The sequence below is a fragment of the Colobus angolensis genome, unplaced genomic scaffold (genome assembly GCF_000951035.1).
Source record: "Colobus angolensis palliatus isolate OR3802 unplaced genomic scaffold, Cang.pa_1.0 Scaffold319, whole genome shotgun sequence".
Taxonomy (NCBI): Eukaryota; Metazoa; Chordata; class Mammalia; order Primates; family Cercopithecidae; genus Colobus; species Colobus angolensis.
The window spans coordinates 1,267,491-1,290,285 of record NW_012116477.1 but is presented as its reverse complement, the minus strand read 5'-3'; the positions used below and the strand labels follow the sequence as shown (position 1 = coordinate 1,290,285).

The following is a 22,795-nucleotide window of genomic DNA, read 5'->3' as shown; positions in this document are numbered from 1 at the left end:
CAGGAGTTCGAGACCAGCCTAGCCAACATGGTGAAACCCCATCTCTACTAAAACTACAAAAAAAGTTAGCTGGGCGTGGTGGTGCGTGCCTGTAATCCCAGCTACATGGGAGGCTGAGGCAAGAGAATTGCTTGACCTGGGAGGTGGAGGCTGCAGCGAGTTGAGATTGCACCACTGCCCTCCAGCCTGGGTGACAGAGCAAGACTCTGTCTCAATAATAAAAATAAATTTAAATTTAAAAACTAACAGGCCAGGGGGGATGACTCATGCCTGTAATCCCAGCACTTTGGGAGGCTGAGGCTGCCAGATCACCTGAGGTCAGGAGTTTGAGACCAGCCTGGCCAACATGATGAAACCCCATCTCTACTAATAATACAAAAAAAGAGAAAAAAATAGCTGGGCATGGTGGCATGCACCTGTAATCCCAGTCACTTGGGAGGCTGAGGTAGGAGAACTGCTTGAACCTGGGAGGCAGAGGTTGCAGTGAGTTGAGATTGAGCCACTGCACTCCGGCCTGGGTGACAGAGAGAGACTGTCTGAAAAAAATAAAAATAAGTAACAGCAGACGATTACAAATGCTATAAAGACTACAGATTGCAGGCACATCATATACACATTTTTAAAAATATTCTAAAACACCCACACCATGAAGCAATTTAGGGTCCACAGATAAAAGTAACATTCTAATGTTGGGACTTTGAGCAAGACACTTAATTTCTTTGCCTCTGTTTTTCATCTATAAAATGGGAATATCACAGCACTAACCTCGCTGGGCTGCCTGCAGATTAAATGAGCTAATCCATGGGACTGCATGGCATCTCATCAGGACTCAGTGAATGTTAGTTGTGTTTATTTTTATTGCTAAACTTCATGAGACCACAAAGCAGGAATCACTCCCGTTTTAGAGGAGAAGATACTGATCCTCCCAGAGAAGGAATAAGCTTGGAAGCTCACAGCGAATGGAGAGGCAGAATTTGAACCTACACTGTGGGATTCTACTACCCCACGGGTCCCTCTGCAGTGAAATGGGGGACTTTGTGGGAAAGACACCAGCCAGCCCAGGCAAGAAAGTTCCTCCCACTGGTCATCGTTCTGGCCCGAGCACTGAGCAACCCTGGCCTCGGCGCTCCAGCTGCTGTAAGCCCTTCTTGTCTCTGTATCAGGCCCCATCCTTGGCCGTGAGCCTGGTCTGGCTGGGCCTGGCTTGGCCCAGAATGTGCTGCTGACTCAGGCATCTCCCGGGAGAGGCTGTGAGCAGGGCCAGCAGACAGGCCCCTCAGCCTCCACTCTGGCTGTTCCCTGGGTCTTCCCTGGGAAGTGGGAGAGTGGAGGGGAACCAAAATCTCCCTTAGTGTGGGGCTCACCTATTTGAGGGAAACACTGAGGTCCATGGCAAGGGAGTGGGGTATGATGTGTGCAAATGCATGTGACACACAGTGAGTGACGAAGTTCTAGCTGTGGGCCTCGGTGGGGAGGCCTCGGCTTCAGCTTTCTCATATGGAGAAATGCAGCAGTAGGGCCCCTCCTGTGAGACTTTCCTATCTCATCCACTCTGCAGCACATCAGGGAGAGTAAGAGCTGCTGTCTCTCCTCCGATCGGATCATTACTCTACCATTCCAATGTACTAACAGGCACCCTCTTCAGAATATTCCCAGACCCAGCGGGAATATTCTCAGTGATCCACAGCTCACCAGCCCCTAACCTGATGAGCTCTGGATCACTGAGGAACCCAGGCAGCCTGGACAGAGAAAACAGCACAGCTTTAACCCCAGCTCTGCCCCTGCCTTGCCAGCCGTGGGACTGTAGCAAGTCACTCATCCTTTGGAGCCTCAGCCTGTAGGCGCCCACACCCTGCAAGGGTGCTTTTTGGTGCCTCCATCACTGGCATGTAATCAAATGCTTCTGAACAAATGAATTGAGCAAGCATTTAAGATGGGCCTTCTGAGGTTATGATGAGGATGGAAATGAGTTAACCTCAGTGCATTTGTGGGCACACCGTAGGTGTTCAGAAGGGCCCTCTGCCTTCCCAGCTCCCTCATAACTAGCCCAGTAAAGGGCTGGGCAGGTAACTATTTCAATCAGCACAGAAGCCACCCCGATCCTGGGCTCTCCAAAAAAAACAACTTTCCCCCACTCACTCATCAGCTGGCCCACCCCACTGGGCCAGATAACTATCGGGGTTCCTTCCCAGCAGCAGGGTGTGTTACAGGCTGTCTGCTCACCTGAAACAATGAATGTTTGCTCGACTCTCACGCCAGCCTACTGCTTCCTGGGTTTCAGGGTGACAGCCAGAGGTACGTAAAGCCTGCTTTACAGAACTATGTGAGGGCTGCAGGCAAGACAATGAGATCCATCCACACTGGGCCACCACAAAGGAGGCATTTGAGTTACACTGTGGGATCATGTGTGGCACTTCCTGTGTGAGACACACTCGCATTGAACCACCACCGCGAGGGAGGTACTATTATTCTTCCCATTTTACAGATAGGGAAAGTGAGGCATAGAGTGTTTAAGTAACCTTGCCAGGACTAAGCAGCCAGTAAGTGGCAGAGGCAGGATTTGAACCCAAGCTACCTGCTCCAGAGCCCACACTCCTAACCACCACTCTAAACTGTTTCTCCCCATCATGTGACTTTCTGGCGCTTCTGAAATAGGGTTTCCTGGTCATTTGTCTTGGAGAGCAGAGGCTGACAAAGGCCTGGCCAACCTGCTCTCTGTTCAATGCTCCAGTTTCATCCAAGATTTACCACTATAGGATCTTCAGGGAGACAATCTAGTGGCGGGGGGTGGGGTGGGGGGTTGTGGGGCTGGGGTCGGGGAGTGGGGTGGACAGGTGCCCACAGCCCCCTGAAGGCCCCTGAGCTGGTCTCTGATTTCTAATGAGATGATACCACCCTTTGGGTTTCCAGCCCAAATTAATCTATCACTCAATATGTAGCTCAGCCTCGATGCCCCGAGGCTCAGTGGGATGCGATGTCACCACTGGCTTGCCCCTCACTAGCTGGATGGCCACGGGCAAGTTCACTTCTCCATGCTACAGTTTTTCCAGCCTCTTCTCATACTGATTCAGCCACAATACAGAAGGTGCTTGACACACAGTAGGTGATTAATAACTGCTCATTTCTCTACACCTCTTCCCTGTCCTGTGCCTCTCATCTTCTTTCTTCCTTCATTCTGCCTTCAAGTATTGATTAGCACCTACTATGTGCTAGGCTGTGTGCTAAATGAATATTAAAATAGAAATCACAGCTGGGCGTGGCAGCTCAGGCCTATAATCCCAGCACTTTGGGAGGCTGAGGCAGGCAGATCACCTGAGGTCAGGAGTTTGAGACCAGCCTGGCCAACCTGGTGAAACCCTGTCTCTATTAAAAATAAAAAAATTAGCCAGACGTGGTAAGGGGCTCTTGTAGTCCCAGCTACTCAGGAGGTTGAGGAAAGAGAATCGCTTGAACCCGGGAGACGGAGGTTGCAGTGAGCCAAGATCATGCCACTGCACTCCAACCTGGGTGACAGAGTGAGACTCCATCTCAAAACACTATGTATATAGAAAACACGTAATGTCAACCCCCTACTTGGAACTCACGGCTTCCCATCTTAGTTAGAATAAAATCCAAATTCCCCACCTTGGGCTCAGACCTCACCTCTGACCCCTTGCCCCACCTATAGCACTCCACACAGTCTCCTGGGGTACCTTCCTCCTCCCTGGAGACCCCGAGCTTATCCCTGCCTCAGGGCCTTTGTACTGGCTATACCTCCCCATGGACCAGTCACTCAAGTCTGGGTGAACAAGCTCCATCCTCACAGGGGCCTTCCCTGATCGGCATCACACACACACATTTAACCAGCCTAGCCAACATGGTGATGTTGCTGTTCCCGCACCAAGCCACCAACCCGTGGTCCTTGTTATTTTCGTCATGACACTAGGCTCTCAAGTGCTGTCTTTGCTTGTTTACTGTCTGCCTTCCCCACTAGAACGTAACCTTTGTGAGGGCAGGGACTTTGTTTTGTCCAGTGCTGTATCCCTTAGTGCCCAGAACGGTATATATCACATGCCAAATGTATTTTGAATTGAAAGAATAAATATTGGGAAGTCCACCATAATGACGTGAGTCATTTCAGCTTCCAGCAGGAGCAGCTGAACAAAATAAGCTGAACAAGATAAGATGCACAAAGTAAAGCACGGTCAACATGCCATTTGGGCCTCCCTAATTCTTTTGTTTGTTTTGAGACGGACTCTCACTCTGCGGCCCAGGCTGGAGTGCAGTGGTGCGATCTCGGCTCACTACAACCTCCGCCTCCCAGGTTCAAGTGATTCTCATGCCTCAGCCTCCCGAGTAGCTGGGATTACAGGCATGCACCACTACACCTGGCTAACTTTTGTATTTTTAGTAGAGACGGGGTTTCACCATGTTGGCCAGGCTGGTCTCGAATTCCTGACTTGAAGTGATCTGCCCACTTCAGCCTCCCAAGGTGCTGAGATTCCAGGCATGAGCCACCACACCTGGCCCGGGCCTCCCTAATTCTAAAGGTTTCCTGAAGAAATGCTGCACTAGACCCAAGAGGGTAAAGTAAGGGATAAAATGGAAGGCATGCAGGAAGCATTGGGGTCGTAGGTTATCTAATTTTTGCTTTCAGAAAAAAAAAAAAAAAAAGCATAAGAAATAGCTGAATTTCCATAGGGAAAACAATGGAGCTGGACCCTACCCCACACCATACACAAAAACCAACCTGCATGGATCAGAGCCCCAAACATGAAACCAGAACCAAAAAGCTTGCAGAGGAAAATGTAACAGAATGTCTTTGCTGCCTTCAGATAGGCAGAGATTTCCTGGAGGAACGCAAAAAGCACTCATCCCAGACGAAAAGAAAATGACAAATTTGGCTTCATCAAAATAAAATATGAATGTTCATGAAAAGACGCTACGTGGGCCAGGCGTGGTGGCTCACGTCTGTAATCCCAGCACTTTGGGAGGCCGAGGTGGGCAGATTGCCTGAGGTCAGGAGTTCAAGACCGGCCTGGCCAACATGGTGAAACCCCATCTCTACTAAAAATACAAAAATTATCTGGGCATGGTGGCAGGTGCCTGTAATCCCAGCTACTCCAGAGGCTGAGGCAGGAGAATCACTTCAACCAGGGAGATGGAGGTTGCAGTGAGCTGAGGTTGCGCCACTGCACTCCAGCCTGGGCCACGAGAGTGAGACTTTGTCTCAAAAAAAAAAAAAAAAGACACAAGACACTACCTGAAAATAAACAGGTAAGCCACAGCCATGGGAAATATATACACAAATCTGACAAAGGACTTATGTCCAGAATATATAAAGAACTGATGCATATTAACAATAAAAATATGAATAACGCAGTTAAAAATGGGCAAATATTTGAACAGACACTTTACCAAAGAAGATACATAGGCCGGGCACAGTAGCTCACACCTGTAATCCCAATACTTTGGGAGGTGGAGGCAGGTGGATGACCTGAGGTTAGGAGTTCGAGACCAGCCTGGCCAACATGGTGAAACCCCATCTCTACTAAAAATACAAAAATTAGCTGGGCATGGTGGTGGGCGACTGTAATCCCAGCTACTCCAGAGGCTGAGGCAGAAGAATCACTTGAAGCTGGGAGGCAGAGGTTGCAGTGAGCTGAGATCACGCCATTGCACTCCAGCCTGGGAGACAAGAGCGAGATTCCATCTCAAAAAAAATAAAAAAATAGAAGATACATAGATAGCCAACAAGCATCTGAATCAGTAGTCATTAGGGAAATGCACATTAAACCTACAATGAGATCCCGTTTCACACTCATTAGAAGGGTTAAAATTTAAAAGACTGACAATACCAAATATTGGTGAGGATGTGAAGCAACTGGAACTCTCATACATCCTTGTTCAGAGTGGAATACGATGTTGAAAATACATAAATAAAAACATACACATCCAAGTCCATTCCTAGGTCATTTACCCAAGAGAAATGAAAGCATTTGCTCACAAAAGGACTTGAATAGGAATGTTCATAGTAGCCTTATCCATAAACCCAAGCCCTGGGAACAGACCGAATGTCTATCAATGGTAAATAAACAATTGTTATATTCATGCAATTGAATAGTGCTCAGCAATAAATAGGAATGCACTACTGAATCCAGTACTGCACTCCACAGCAGTGACAGATCTCAAAAATAACATGCTGAGCAAAAACAGCCAGACCCAGAAGGGTACACACTGTATTAATTCCATTCTATAAAGTTCTAGAACAGGGAAGATTAATCAACCATGATAGAAATCAGAACAGCGGCTGCCTCCGTGTGTGGGCTTGAGGAGGAGGCCTTGGCTGAAGGGACATGGGAACGTTCAGGAGTGAAGAAAGTGCTGTCTTGAGTGGTGGTTACGTGGGTATATGCAATTGTCAAAAATCACTGAACACTTACAATCTGTGCAATCTACTTTAATTATACCACCATAAAAAATATATATGTCACAAAGAGAGGCAGAGAGGGAAAAGAGCATGTGAGAAAATCCATTTTCTAACCCACACCCCATACCCACTCCCAAGCCCCGCAAAATGAGCAAAGTGAATTTACATTCTGTGCCCTGAGCTGGCAGGGCTTTGTGTGAAATTGCTTTACGTGTTTTCTGAAATACACTGAGCAGAGAGGCCCATCTGCTGGGCAGGGAGAAAGCCATGGTGGCTTGGGCAGAACTGCCTGGAGACATGGCTGGGCCTGGAGACATGGCTGGAGAAGTTCTGTCAAGTTATCTCAGGACCAGGTGTGTGCCTGTGGACGTCTCCTATCTCATTGCAGCCTTTTTTCCCCTACTGGGCAGTGTGGAAATACAGTCCGGAGACAGTCACTATGTGCCGAGCCCTGGTAAATATTGCCTGGTTCAGTCTTTATAGGACAGAGACTGACAAGTAAATGGGGCTGTCAGAGCACAAAGTAGGGGACCCTGTACCGTGTGGGGTCAGGGAATGCTTCCTCCTTGAGGAGCCGTCTAAACAGAGGCCTTGGAGGAGGAGGGGTTAGCCAAGCCACTGGAGGATAGGGAGGGGTGGGCTCCAGACAAGCACCTCAAAGTCTGCCCCACATCAGAATCACTGGGGGATCTCTGAAAGCCCCCATGGCCAGGCCACATCCTGACAACCAAATCAGAGTCTCCGGGGTGGGACCAGGGCATCAGTATTTTTTTTTTTTTTCTTTTCTGAAACAGCATCTAACTTTGTCACCCAAGCTGGAGAGTAGTGGTGCAATCTTGGCTCACTGCAGCCTCAACCTCCTGGGTCCAAGCAATCCTCCCACCTCAGGCCTCCATGTAGCTGGGACTACAGGCATGCACCAGCACGCCTGGCTAATTGTTTTTGTAGAGATGGGTTTTCACCATATTGGTCAGGCTGGTCTCCAACTCCTGAGCTCAAGCAGTCCTCTAGCTTCAGCCTCCCAAAGCGCTGAGATTACAGACGTGAGCCACCGAGCCTGGCCAGGCATCAGTATTTTTTAAATATAACTCCCGAGTAATTCTAGCAAACAGTCAAGCTTGAGAACCTATGTTCTGGGTGGAGGTGACAGTGTGCAAAAGCCAAAAAGTCAGGGAAAGATCCCAATGCATTTGGGAACTGAGGAGCAGATAGGAAGGGAAGCCAAGAAATGCAGTTGAGGAAATGTAGTGGGTTACATAGTACCCCCTACCCAACTCCTTCTCCCTGCAAACCATCCACCCACAAGCTCAGAATGTACCTTATTTGGAACCAGGGTCTTTGCAGATATAATTCAGGTAAGAATGGAGATGAGATCACCCTGGATTAGGTATAAACCAAATAAGTGCATCCTCGTAAGCAACAGAAAAAGACACACACAGAGACCCAGAAAAGGCCCGTGTGCAGACAGAGGTAGAGACTGGAGCAATGCAGCCCCAAGCCAAGGAAGGCCAGGGAGACCAGCAGGCACCAAAAGCTGGTGGACATGGCACCGGCGGTTTCTCCCCTGAGTCTCCAGCAGGAACCAACCCTGCCAACACCTTGATTTCAGACTTCTGGCCTCCAAAACAGTGAGAGAATACATTTCTGTTGTTTCAAGCCACCTGGTTTGCAGTAATTGGTTATGACAGCCTAGGAAACTAACATAAGAGGGAAGCAGGTGCCAGCTCTACCCCTGCAGGGAAACTGGAGTTGAAGCTGACAACACCAAGAAGGCTGGGCTCAGGCAGGGAATGAGGCTGAGCAGGAGGAGAGGGGAACTGCTCCACACCAAGTGGAGAAGAGAGGGCAGGCCCCAGTAGCTGCTGTCTATCATGGATAGGCTCATTGTTGGGGAAGACGGGGGTGATCCCTCTGACCTCTTCCATACTCCAGAGAAGTGGGAGGTGCGGTTATCTACATGGAGTGGGAAGGGGTCGGGGCAGCATTGAGAGGCTGGAAGACTGGAGAAGGGTCAGGTCAGTCTTCCCAAGAATAAGGAAAGGAGCAGTGGGGGAAGTTGGAAGGATCTCCTCGGCAATGCTAAAGCCCTAGTGGAAATAGAAGACTGCAAACATGAGGGTGCCAGTGTGTGCAAAAGTGAGATTGCAGCTCTGGCCAGCTGGCATGCAAATAAACATAAGGCACCTGCACTTCTAGCAAATCACTCCACCTTCCAAAGAGCAGTCTCTGGTAGTTTGCTCATGTTGTTTCTGCTAGCATCTGAGAACTTACCCTTGATCCCTAAGACGGTACATAAAAGGCATCTCCAAAGTAAATAAGTTAGCCTTGCAAATAAGTACCAGCCCACAAAGTGTTTTTCTCACCAACTCACTCTCCCTGTCATTGGAGACTCTCACTTAGTCAGTATACACTGTCTAAGGGTATACTGTCATTAGTAACAATTTATTTTACAATACTCTGCCAGCCCATGTTACTAATTGCTAATATGTATTTACCGACTACCTCCCTATGGATTATACAGTAAGCAGTCAATAAATATTTATGGACCTACTAGGCACTGGTCTAGGGAAACAGAACAAAGAAGTAAATTAAAATGACAGAAAATTATTAGTGAGAACTAGAGTGGCCAGCTGGTAGCTCAGCTTGGTATTGCAAGAGAGGGTGGGTTATGGGAACCAAAAGAAGAAGGGATTTCATAGAACCAGAAAGTTGGAGACTGGCTTTCCTACCTACCAAGTAAAAACAGGTGAATCACCTTACCAAGAAGTCTCAGTTTCCTTCTCTGTCACAAGAAGGCAGGTGAATCAGGCAAATGCCTTTTTAAAAAGAAAAGAAAACAATTTTCAATGTTCAAATAGCTTTCTAACACCCTGAAGATGTTGCTGGAGGTACATGTGGTTAAGTGATGATCCTCAAAGTCTTAGATCGACATAAGATAAGTTGCCTTGAGAAACCCAAAGAGAGGGAGGATCAGGGGCTACTGTCCCCACCTTGCTACAAACCCCAGTCCCATCCTGGAAAGTGAGTCATTTGCCACAAAGGGGAGACCTTATCTGCTCAGAGTCCCCCAAATCACTACAAGTTTCCTTCCAAAAACATCTTGAGAGGTTCAAAACCAAGACTTTGGTGGGGCAGCCATCATGACCAGCATTTGATGGACAGGAGTGGGGTCTACTAAGCTGAGTAGGGGAATTCCAATATTTCTAGTAATGGGGTTTTCAACATGTTTTCCCTTGTTATCTACTATTGGGTCTTTCTCTTCTAAGATCAGAATACAAGCTCACCACCAATTCAGACTGATCCACGTCCTGACTCGAAAGGCTGAAAGAAATTAGAGTGACTCTTCATTCATTTCCAAAGACCAACCAAGACCAAGTTCTGGCTGCTCTCCCAAAGAAGGGACCATCCTCTCTCCTTCCTGACTTTTCACCATGAGGGCTAGTCTTTCCCAAACTCTTCTGCAGAAAATACACTTTCCCTTTGCATGTTAGTCTTCAGACTTCCTCTGATTAACAGAAGCTATCTGCAGATATTTTCTGACCACAGAGCATTTTGATTTTTTACCATATTTTAAAATCAGGATTTTTTTGGTTTATTTTTAAAAACCAGATGATTTCCAGCGCCAGTTGATACACGCAGCAAAGCACCATGGCACATGTTTACCTATGTAACAAGCCTGTACATCCTACACACATACCTGAGAACTTAAAGTAAAATAAAATAGGCCAGGCATGGTGGCTCACGCCTGTAATCCCAGCACTTTGGGAGGCTGAGGTGGGTGGATAATCTGAGGTCAGGAGTTCGAGACCAGCCTGGCCAACATGGTGAAACCCCGTTTCTAGAAAAAGTACAAAAAATTAGCCAGGCATGGTAGCAGGTGCCTGTCATCTCAGTTACTCAGAGGGCTGGGGTGAGGCAGGAGAATCACTTGAACCCGGAAGGTAAAAGTTGCAGTGAGCCGAGATCACGCCACAGCAGTCTGACCTGGACGAGAGAGCGAGACTCCTTCTCAATAACATAAAATTACCAAAACATTTGACCACATTGAGTCTATATTCCCATGTGGAAATACTGGCTGCAGTTGAGTAGCAACAGCGCATTTAGGTGGGGAATGTGCCCAATCTCCACTATTCCCTGATGTCTGCCACCCAGCCTACCCCTTCATTTTCACAACCTCCCTGGCCTCTGTAGGAAGTTAATTTTGTGACACCTAGTTATGGTAAAATGTCCAGCAAAAAGGAAAAAATTAACCCTGAACAATAATTTAATATGGAACATGTTTATAAGAGCATAAAACAAAATGTTGTTATAAGAAAGAGACTTTAAAATAATAAAAACAGTTTTTGTTTCTGGAACAATGCCCATTTTTTTCTTCTTTATGCTTTTTTTTTTCCCTCTCGAGACAGCGTCTCACTCTGTCACCCAGGCTGGAGTGCAGTGACGCAATCTCAGCTCACCGCAACCTCCACCTCCTGGATTCAAGCGATTCTCCTGCCTCAGCCTCCCAAGTCGTTGGAATTACAGGTGCGCACCACCATGCCCGGCTAATTTTGTATTTTTAGTAGAGATGGGGTTTCACCATGTTGGCCATGCTGGTCTCGAACTCCTGACCTCAAGTGATCTACCCAAAGTGCTGGGATTACAGGTGTAAGCCACCGCACCTGGCCTCCTCTTTATACTTTTTAAAGTAACTCCTAAACTTTCAAACACTGAGCAGATAATAAGTGTTGTCACATCTAGTCGCAAAGATTAACTACAAAACTGTGTTAACATACAGTTACACTTTAAACTTAGGTATAAAGTCCGTAAGAATGAGCTCAAAGCTACTTCTTCTTTTGAAACCTGATAGAAATGTGCCAGGTTTCTGCTCGGTGTCTTTCCAAATGGCAGATCCTGGTCACTTCATATTGGATTCTGAAAATCTTCTGTAATGACACAACCATCTGTGTGGGTGTCCTTATCCTCTCCAGACTGTAAGCTCACTAAGGCCAGAAAAAGTGGCCTGCTCATCTGTGGATCCCCAACCCCGGGATAGTGCAGGATACAAAATAGAGCTCAGTCAACACGCAGAGATGGGCTATGGATGGGGGACAGGGCATGGCTCCTGCATGCAAAAGCCCCAGTTCCAGTCCCAACCCTGCCACTCTTTGGTTGTGTGCACAACTTACCCTCTTGTGACTCTACCTCCTCATCTGTAAAATGGGCACACCGACACCAGCTAGTGCCAGGGATTACTGTGAATATTCATGCTGAGCACTTAACACTGTGAGCGGCAGAGTCGAAGCTCAGTGAGTGAGAGCTGCTGTGGTTTGTTGTTATTTAAACAATAAAGAAGGAAAAGAAAAAAGGGAACCACGCACAGCAAACTCACTCCAAATGCATCTATCCTTTAAGACCAGAACGATATTTATGTATCTCAAGTCTTCCGAACGAAACTTTAAGCTACTTATTGGCCCTATTATTTTTAAATTTCCTGTGAGGCCACGAAACCTTCCAGAACTCAATAGAAGCAGCAAGAGAACACTGCAATGTGCTCCGTCTCTGGCCCCTCTGGTCATCTCGGGTCAGCGTAACCCTGTGGGTCCCACACATTCCCACAGGCCACCCCAGGTACCTCACCCAGAATACACTGCTCCCAGGGGAAGCCCATGTGCCCTACGCTTTCCGAAGAAAGACCGGGCCCCAGGGTCCAACTTACAGCACTCGATGGGATTAGATGCAGTCTGTAAAGAGACGATTCTGCCACTGGACTCTGGGATGTGAACTCGGAAAACCAGCCTCACCCGCGTGTTCTTTCTTCCAATGTCCGTCTCGCCTTTCCGCAGCTCAATGTCGGCGTTTCTAAGCTTCAAGATCCCCGCACAGTCGATGCTGCCAGGATGTTAGGAACCCCATTGTCACCAACTATCTTCAGGAGCAGGAAAGATCACCCCCAAAACTGCCTTAGGCAGCCAAAATAATTTTACAGCCAGCCACTGGGGAAAACTGCAATACACCCACATAAGCATTTCAGCCAGGAATGTATACCAAGATGGGGGTAAAAACAAACTTAACAAAGCAATTAGAGAAATTCCCCAGTGAAAATTACTTCTCTAGGGAGACTTTTCATGCCAACTCTTCTACTCTCAAAAATATCTGAAAAATTCTATGTAACTGGGGAATACTGATTGTGGACCATTCAATAGATAAGAGTAGTGAATCAACATGAAATCTCTTGAATAAATGTACTGTGATTGTGTATGAGAGCATCCTAGTTCTTAGGAAATGCACCCTGAAGTATTTAAAAGTAAAAGGGCGTAAAGTCTGCAACTACCTCTCAAATAGATCAGGAAAAAATGGAGAGGTGGGAAAGAACGTGCACAGGTGAAGCATGTTAACGCCTGGGAAAGCCGAGGGGGCAGGATTCCAGGAGTTCTTTGTATACTTCTTGCAGTATTTCTGTAAGTTTGAATTTATTTTCCCATCCAAAGGTTTTTCTTAAACCCCAAAACGTGTGCAATGGTTCCCAGACTTCAGCCACAAGCATATTAGCTTTGTGAATTTGGACCTCTCTGCATCATTACTTAATGATCTCTCTAGGTCAAATTAACTTTTTAAGTAAATTTAACCTGATCCCATGCAACATAATACAAAGATTCATGAGTATTCTTCCTCCCAAGACGCATGAAAATGCTGACATACTACACTTTTTTTTTCTTTTTTTTTTTGAGACAGAGTCTCGCTCTGTCACCCAGGCTGGAGTGCAGTAGTGTGAGCTTGGCTCACTGCAACCTTCCCCCATCAGGTTCAAGCAATTCTCCTGTCTCAGCCTCCAGAGTATCTGGGATTACAGGTGCCTGCCACCATACCCAGCTAATTTTTGTATTTTTAATAGAGATGGGGTTTCCCCATGTTGGCCAGGCTGGTCTCAAATTCCTGATCCCAAGTGATCCACCTGCCTCGGCCTCCCAAAGTGCTGAGATTACAGGTGTGAGTCACCATGCCTGGCCTACATATTATGCTTTTAAAATAGAAACATTTAAAACAGAAATCACAATGGGTTGATGGATCACAGACTGAGAACTGCCATCAACAGCTGCTTCCATCAGTTCCGTAGAGTTCCCTCTCCCAAATCCCTGGCACCTGCCCCCTGCTCGCTTCTCCATGAAGACCCACTGCCCTCAGCCCCCAGCTCTTACGTTGCCCTCATGTTGTTTTTGGGCTCCAGGGGGATCTCCAGGACTTTGGTGTTGCCCACAATCTTCTCATAGCTGGTGGTGGTGACAGTTTTCCCCGTGATTCGGTGCACCTGGTAGAAGGCGTGCGGCTTAAGGATCCGCTCATCAGCTGTCCCAATGAAGATCTGAAGTCCCAGAGGCTTGTTTTCCATGTAGCCATGGAGCTGGTAGGGGAGAAAACAAAATCATGATGATGTGGGGTGTGGTGGCTCTAATCCAATAAACAAAAAAGACCAGAGAGCTCATGGGCAGCAGAGAGAGTATGGGATTTCTGCAGCATCTGGAAGAAGTGAGAACTGGAAACAACCTTGATGTCCAGCCAGAGGGTAACGCTTGGATAAATTACAGGCATCCCCTCTAACATTGAATATTAAGCAGCCACTAGAAAGAATACAGTCAGTCAGAATTGCATTTATGGAGAAACAGCCAGAAACGGTGCTTAATTGATGACTGAGGGTGGAAGGAGTGTTGCATAGTAATGAGGATAACTGAAATTAACTGAAAATCAACTGAAAGGACAAAGAGAGCTCTTGATAGTGATTCCCTGGGAAGATCAGAAGAAAGAACTGTCACTTCTTACATGACTATATTCCAATGAACAAAGTTTGATTGTGTAACTTTAAAAAAGAGTGTGACAAAAATGCCATAGTCTAAGTCAAAAGATAAAGACTGAAAGAAAATATGTGCAACATATAACAGATAAAACATTAGCACATACAATATATGAAGAATGCCTATAGTAAGTAAGTAAAAGATTCCCTGGCCATCTATTTAGAATCGAATCCCAATCCCAATGGCTTTCCCTATCTCCCTCTCCTACTTTTTATCCAGTCCAACACACTATAGATTTTCTTGATTCCTTTTGTCTAAGTCTTTCTCCCAGAACTAAACTGTCACCTCTCTGAGAGCAGGGATGTTTGTCTAGTTAACTTGCCACAAAATCTCTAGTGCCTAGAATAATGCTTGGCACCTAGTAGGCATTCTAGTACATGTTTGATGAATGAATTAATAAGGCTATCCAACAGAAAAAAAAATGAATAAGATATTTGAACAGAAAATTCAGAGAAAAACAAATGACCAGTGACTTCTAAACAGAAAAATGCAAATGAGACAACCATGAGATACCACTTTTCACCCATTAGAGTTAGATTGGCACACATGTAGATATTTGATAATATCAAGTATTTTGGAGATTGCGGAGGAACAGACACTTTTATGCAGATGATAGCAATATAAACTGGTATAACTATTTTAAAGAGTATTAGAGCAACAGATTTAGTAAAACTACATAAATAAACATTCTTTGACTCAGTAATTCCACCTCTTGGTATGCCCCCTAGAGAAACATTATATATGCAGGAGACACGTGCAAAAATGTTTACAAAAACAAACAGAATAATGAACAATGAGTTACGTCAATAGCCTGACTACTAATAGGACATTCCTAGGCTATGATACACTAAGAAGTATTTTAAAAAATAGTGAGGTAGAAGTCTATGAACTGACCCAGAAAGATCTAGGACACACTGTTGAAAAACAAAAGCAATGTGTAGAAAAATATGTATAGCATGACACAACTTAAAGAAATGCAGAATGTTTTCCATCCATCCAGTTATAATAGAAAAAGATGTGAAAGGATGTGCTCCAAACTGACGACATCATCACCACCTCTGTGAATGGAGGAGGAGCTCAAGATTGAGAAGGTGATCAAAGAGGACTTTGACTTTATATGTCGTGTTATAGGAAGAATAGATTCCTAGAAACCTGTGAAATATTAAAATTATATATGTATGTATGTATGTGTATATATGTGTGTGTGTGTGTGTGTGTGTGTGTATATATATATATATATATATAAAATAACAAGAGACAAAAGGACATTGATCTAGAGTTTGATGATGTGTTCCTGTCTTGTCATTGGGTGGAGAAACACTAGACAATCATTTAATCTTTCTGTGCCTCTATTCCTTTCTCCACTAATTGAGTGGGACTACAACCGACAACTCACGAAGAGCCCACTCTTCTCTGGAGATCCTTCAGTAGGATCTCCAGTCACCTGCCAAAAGGCAAAGTTGCAAGGTGATGAATGATTACACATGGTCTAGAACTGTGCTATCCAATGCAAGAGCCACTAACCACATGGATATATTCATTAAAATTAAGTAAATTGAAAGTTCAGTTTTTCAGGTGCACTAGTCACATTTCAGTGCTCGGCAGCCACAGTGCACAAACAGCACAGACACAGAACATTTCCATCATCACAGTAAGTCCTATTGAACAATGCTGGTCTGAAAAGATGGCACGCTCCTGTCCCCTTCTAAAAGCCATACAAAGAGAGAGGCTGGGAGTGGAACTGTGTTAGATGATCACCTTCTTCATAACCGGCCAGACACTTACATAAGTGTCTGACACACACCTTGGCGGCCTTGGGCCAAGATGGAAATCCAAGTCAGAAGCCCCTTATCTGAAGAACAGCTACTGTGCTCCGTGACAAAAATCAAAAGAAGGGCAGCATTGAGAAGAGATTTTGTTTTTGTTGGTTTTGCTTTGCATTTGAGCCCAAGACAAATATATTTCCTCATCTCCTCTCCTGGATTTATCAGGAGTTGGTATCAAGAAGAAAGGTAGGATGGAGAGTGAGCCCTGATGATGTGCAGCTGTTTCCTCCTAATGACAGAAGCGCAGAAATCGCCTGCTGGGTATACTCAAGATAAACAGGCAGGGAACACCTGGAGATAAAATCTATTATGTCCCTACAGCTCCACCTGAATCCAGCCATTTCCATCCCCTCTCTTGTTGGCACACCTGCCCGAGCCACCATCACCCCTCATTGGAGTGACCAGCACAGACTGCTCAGCTTACCGCTGGCTGGTCTTTCACAGAACAGCTCAGTGATCTTTTAAAAATGCAAATCAGATCCAGACACTCCCCTGCCTACAACCCTCCAAAGACTTCCTGTGGCCTTAGAATAAAATCCAAACTCGGTGTGATAGTCTAAGAGCCTTCCTACAGCCCAGCCTCTGCCTTCTCCTCCACCACCCCACTAGGCTCCTGCCAATCCCAGCCATCCTCCTGTTCCCTGAACACACCAAGGTCTTTCTGACCTTAGAGCCTTTGCACAAGCCATTTTCACTGCCTAGAATACTCTTCCGCTGGCACATTTGGGTTTCAGATCTTCAGGTTTTCCTGAACCAGATTAGATACACTCAGTGCTAAAGCCAGCTCTTTAGGCATTACAAGAACCAATCATTAAACCTATAGGGATTTTAAGAGCCAGTTGACACCACTTTGGTCACTTTGGTATGTACATTTCCAGCCATAGTAGGAATATTTACACCACAAAAATTGACAGATGCTATAAACCAGGGCTTATTTTCCCCCTGGAAAACTGGATGTTAAGCATTTACTAGCACATCACTGGAATATTTACTTCATTAACACCTGAAATTTCCTTGTTTAGTTATTTGCTGAACACCTCTCTCTCCTGCCTGAAGGTGAGTTTCACAGTAGTAGGAACCTTGCTTATTTTATTAGCACAGTCAATGAACATTTGTTGAATAATCTGTCACCATCAACAGTAATGCAGCACCAGGTGTGACGGCTCATGCCTGTAATCCCAGCACATTGGGAGGCCAGCGTGGGTGGATTTCTCGAGCCCAGAAGCTCAAGACCAGTGTGGACAACATGGCCTAACCCTGTCTCCACAAAAAATACTCAACAATTAGCCAGGCATAGTGTCGCATGTCTGTAGTCTCAGCTGCTTTGTGGCGCTGAAGCGAGAGGATCAGTTGAGCCCAGGAGGTTGAGGCTGCAGTGAGCCACAGTCGTGCCACTGCACTCCAGCCTGGGTAGCGGAGCATGATCCTGTCTCAAACAAATACACCAACAAAAAACAGTAACGCAGCAGTGAAAGCATGTTTCCCTCGTGCTACACACCACACTTGATGTTTTATACATCTCACAACAATTCCATGTAAAATGGGCTCACTGCTACCCACATTTTACAGGTGAGGAAACTGAGGTTGCTAAGATCAGGCAACTTGTCCCAGTCAACACAGCGAGCATAAGGCAGAGCCAGGTTCCAAACTCCAGCCTCTCAGGCTCCAAACCCACCCGCTTCCCTGCCACCTTCTCCCTGTCCTCAGTGCCTGGTGGATTCCACTCTGCTCTCTGACTACAGGTCAGAAATGGCAGGTCCTCAAAGGGAAAATAAGTGCTAAGATGCAACATCAAGAATGTGCTTCCTGGGGCCAGGCACGGTGGCTCATGCCTGTAATCCCAGCACTTTGGGAGGCCGAGGCAGGCGGATCTCTTGAGGTCAGGAGTTCAAGACCAGCCTGGGCAACATGGCAAAACCTCGTCTCTATGAAAAATACAAAAATTAGCCAGGCGTGGTGGCACGTGCCTGTAATCCCAGCTACTCGGGAGACCAAGGCAGGAGAATCACTTGAACGAGGGGTCAGAGGTTGCAGTGAGCCGATATTACACCACTGCACTCCAGCCTGGGTGATAGAGCAAGACTCCATCTCAAAAAAAAAAAAAAAAATTAAAATAAAAAACAGAATGTGCTTCCTGCTGCACAGGAGTGGGGGAGGAGGGAGGCAGAGAAGAAGGAGCACAAAGGGAGATGGAGGGAGAGAAACAAACAGCAACCTAAACAAACAAAAATGGTAGCTCCTTGAGAGCAAAACCTTCTCCTTTATGAAAGCCAAGAATGGCCTCTCTGAGTTGAAGAGCAGCCTCTGGGTTGAGCTGGGCTGGCTCATACAATGTGAACAGACAGAATCCACCTGGCACTGGTGAGTGTCCCTTCCCCGCCTCCCCGAGTAACACCAGAAAGCAGCGAGGTATAGCAGAAAGCACAAAGGCTTTCACTTTGGATCAGACGTATCTGAATTTTGATGCCAGCTCTGCTTCTCGATGGCTATGTGACTGAGCAATTGCTCCACCCCTGAGTTTCCATGTGCTCAGATAAAAGGGGGACATCACCCCCCACCCTGCAGGCCTCTTCTGAAAGGCAAAATAAGGTGACCTTTGTTGGGCACCAAAGCACAGCACACGGTAGGTACCCATGAAACTAGAACTTTCCTTGTCATCAGAGGATGACGCAAATCGAAACAGGGAGGTGATATTACAGAACTGAATGGAAGGGTGAAGAATGAATGTGAACAAAGTGAGAACCAACGTGAAGGCCTCCCATGCGGGAAAGCCCAGGCACTAATTCCAGTCTTCTCAGTGGGCTGGCTCAACAGTCGCCAGCTTGGAGTGTCAGAGGAAAGAGAGGCCAGGTGAAGAAACCTCGCCATCTTGCATGAAAAGAACACTTCCCGTCCACCCTCCATCCTCCCCTTCTGCAAAAGGTGCAGAATGTGCCCAGAACCCCCACTGCTCAGCTGCCTCATTCTGGAAGAGCCTTCCTTGCCAGGTTCCCGGAGGTCTGATGAGAAGAACAGATAGCCATTTATTTGCCTCTCCAAAAAGTCAGTGATTTGGGTTTTGCAAATAGAACTTGATGTTTTGAGATGACGTGATCTGCCCTTCTGGTTCCAAACTCCCCACCATCCCCATTTTCGGGAGACTTAGGTCAGGAGGCTTTTCAGGCTTCTCCAAAGGTAAGGTCTGCTCGGTGGCCTGGGCCAGCAGGATCCCACTCCGGGCACAGCAGACACACCCTGCAATACAGGAGCTCCACGTCACTGGCCTCCCGAGCAAAGGAAGCGCCACTTCCTGCAGCCAAGGTGAAGGCGAAAGTTTTCTGCTTCTTGTAATTTCCCAGGCGGTTGAAAAGGTTCCAGGAAGAAGCAGTGCTTCTAGTGCACACCATGAAGGGCTGACTGCATGGGAGGGGAGTGTCTGTGGCGTCGGTGGGGGTGGGGGCCCAGGCTGCAGCTCAGTGCAACTTCCATCCACCAAACTTCCCATCAAAGGGACCAAGAAGCAAGACTGCAGGCTTGGGGGCATCGTTCTATTAATAATCCACTCTGTCCCCTCGTCAGCTCAGCTGCTTGAAAAACCGGATCTGAGGAATGATGTGCGATTTAGACATCCCACCACAGTTAGTTATATAAACGATGCCATCCAACCTCGCCACAAGGAAAACGTTGCATCTTCCATAGGTGAAGACCTTTCTGTACAGTGTATTGGGATCACTTGCAAACATAGCATAATGTAATCTCCATAACAATGCTCAGAGAAGAGCAGTGTTATCCCATTTTTAGATGACAACAGTGAGGCTCAACCAGGTTAAGTAACTTGCTCACCATCCTACAGGTCATAAGTGATCAGGTGGCAGCAGCCTCCATTGGCCCTGTTTGTTTCTTCTGTTGTACGGCTGATTCCTGATTCAGAAAAAGTCAAAATCCCCCCACCCCAGCCCCCCAAGTCTGACCTATGCATTTTAAGACAGGCAAGTCCATCCCACCAGGTCAGCAAGAAGAACCCAGAGACACACAAACATGGCCTCCACATGTCAAAGACCCACAGCGTCAAAGAGAAAGCTATTCCGACTCACCCCCTACCTGCCACCAAATTCAAGATCTGCCTGTTCTTAGTGGCAATTTAACTGTCCTGACACAAAGATAAAAAGGCATCAATATCTGTTGATTCTTGCTGTTCCTTTCTCTTGGTGTAAAGTACTAAGAGTTCACTCGCTGCAGGAGAAAATAGACAAGATAAATTACAAAGAGAATACCCCCTGAAAATAAGTAAGCATTTGAATGTATATCCTTCCAAACTTTTTTTCATTCCAAACTGTTTTATTATTCATTTTATTTTTCCTCTTATTTGACAAATAGTAATTGTATCTATTTATGGGGTACAATGTGTGATGCATGGATGTGTTTACATTGTGGAATGATTAAATCAAGCTAATTAACTCATCCGTCACCTCACATACTTATTGTTTGGTGGTAAAAACATTTCAAATCTACTCTTAGCAATTTGGAAATGTAGACAATGATTATTTACTATAGTCACCATTCTGTACAAGAGATCACTAAAGCTTCTTCACCTAACTGAAGTTATCTACCCTTTCAGACTTTTCTTCCAGGCACATAGACCAACATATTGGCATTCGAGTTTATGTATTGTCTCCATTGACTAAGATGGTCATGTCCTCTTGTCACTGAATCTTGCTTTATGAGAATCTCAAAGAACTACTTGGCATATCCCAGGGTTCGGACTAGCCCAAGGCCAGTGAGGTCCCCAGGACACATGATCTGAGGAGGCATTCACTATCAAGGTCCAGCAAATGCAAGGTGGGCACCTGGGAGTGAGCCCCACTCTCCATTTGGCCCCCTGGTGCCTCTCTTCCCGCACCCCGGCCCCAGCCCTTGCGTGTCCATTCTGCCTGTGGATCCCTGCAGCCAGTTGCACATTTAGATGGTTCCCAACTTCCCCCCATTACAAACACTGCAATAAGAACCCTTGCAAATGGCAGTTCCCTGAAAACGACTCGGCTATCAACTGTGCTCAGGGCTTTTTAAATACTCTCAGTTGGACGATTCCAATCCAAAATGTGGGACTGATTTTCAAAATGGCAATGGGCCAAACAAACTGTTTTGAATTTTACTAAAATAAAACATTAACGATGTTAAGTAGCATTTTTGTTGAATTTGAAATGTTAGGAAATTGCTATCATCCTCAAAGATTTCACTCTGAAAGAAAGAAAAAGCCCAGAGTGGCGGGGGCCGGGGGGAAGGCCCGGCCGGGGGAGGGTGCCAGGGAAGAATACTGCAATTCCCCATGGCCATGCAGCACGTGGGGAGAAAATTTGTACAAACACACATGGATCTCAGATGAGTATTTATTTTGGGGTGCAGAAGTTGCAGCACATACCTGCCACCCTAACCCCACCTTCCACCCCACATACACACACACAGACACACACACAAGCAGACCAGGCACACTTCGTCCATGACTTGACTCTCAGTCATTCCAACAAGCCATGATTGTGTGTTAATCACTTCAAAAAAAAAAAAAAACCCTAATTCTTGGTACCTCTCTCTGCCTTCATCCCGTATTAGATCCATCTCAAAGCCCTGTCAATTCCATTCCCTAAATCCCACTCAAATTTGCTACCTGTGTCTCCTCCATCACTTCCACTCTAGTACCCTGGTCAAAGAGGCGGCCCAGTCTCCTTGCCCACCCCTCTCCCTCCACCTACACACAGTCTTCTTCACATAGCAATCCAGCTAGAAAGATCCTTAAAATGGTAAGTTAGAGCTTATGCCACCTCTGCTCAAATCCCAACAGCAAACATCTTCCTTGCATCAAAAAGCCCAAGTCCTTACCATGACTCAGAAGATCCCATATGATCTGGCCCTGCTTCTCTATCTCCCACTCACCCTTCTTCCCTCCCCGCTGCCCCCCATGACAGCCACACTGGCCTTGTCACCCTCAAGAGACTGAGGCACCCAGCAGGCAGATGCCCATCCCTGGATTCCAGCACTTATCGTACCCTCAGCTTGAAATGCTCTCCCGCATGACCCACAGGGCTCACCCCACTCTTCATTCAAACCTGTCCTCAGGTGACCTCTCACCAGAGAAGTCTTTCCAGACAGCCGCACCCCAAGGTGACACCCCACGCCCTTCTCACTCTCCCTCCACACACCCTGCCTTGTTGCATCATCCACCTGACACTTCCCTCCACCTGACCCCGCATGTGATAGTTATTTGCTCTTCGCTGCCTCCCCGAGTAGAATGTCAGTCCCCTGGGAGCAGCACCCCATCTTTCCTGTTCATGGTGCAGCCTCAATGCCTAGAGCACCATGCAGGTGTCCAACAAGTGAGCAAGGCTAGAAGGGAGTGTGTGTGACATCATGGGAGGAGCCAGAGCAGCTGCAGTCTCTCCAGACGCGCCCCTCTCCCATGACAAAGAGCTGTTATACGCCCACACTGGCTTCTCTCCAGCTTGGGCAATTCTCCTCCCGGCCCACAGCGACCATTGTGTCACAGAGCCTTGTCCTGCTTGGTGTGGGCACGACTCAGCTGGCTGGACAGCTGATACCTGGGCTGCCCTGTTCCAAACAGAGGTGACAGCATCTCCAGGTACGATGAAGGAGCCCTGTGCCTGCTTTCTGACCCAGCTGGGATCCCACTGGCTGGATGTGTCTTCAGTCCGGCAGGAGGCCACTATGGTCAGCTGCCCTGCTGATAGCGGCACATTTTG

General features: G+C 46.7%; 1 protein-coding gene across 8 annotated transcripts in view; it reads right to left on the bottom strand.

Moving 5' to 3' along the window:
- NFATC2 (nuclear factor of activated T-cells, cytoplasmic, calcineurin-dependent 2) overlaps positions 1 to 22,795 on the bottom strand; it is a 177,904-nt gene that overhangs the window by 77,704 nt on the left and 77,405 nt on the right. For all 8 annotated transcript variants that reach the window (XM_011951356.1, XM_011951355.1, XM_011951359.1 and 5 more), the window contains exons 4-5: positions 13,588 to 13,790; positions 12,108 to 12,280 (exon numbers count right to left, since the gene is read on the bottom strand). In XM_011951356.1, the coding sequence (XP_011806746.1) occupies positions 12,108 to 12,280; positions 13,588 to 13,790 (376 nt within the window). The remainder of the gene's footprint in view (positions 1 to 12,107; positions 12,281 to 13,587; positions 13,791 to 22,795) is intronic.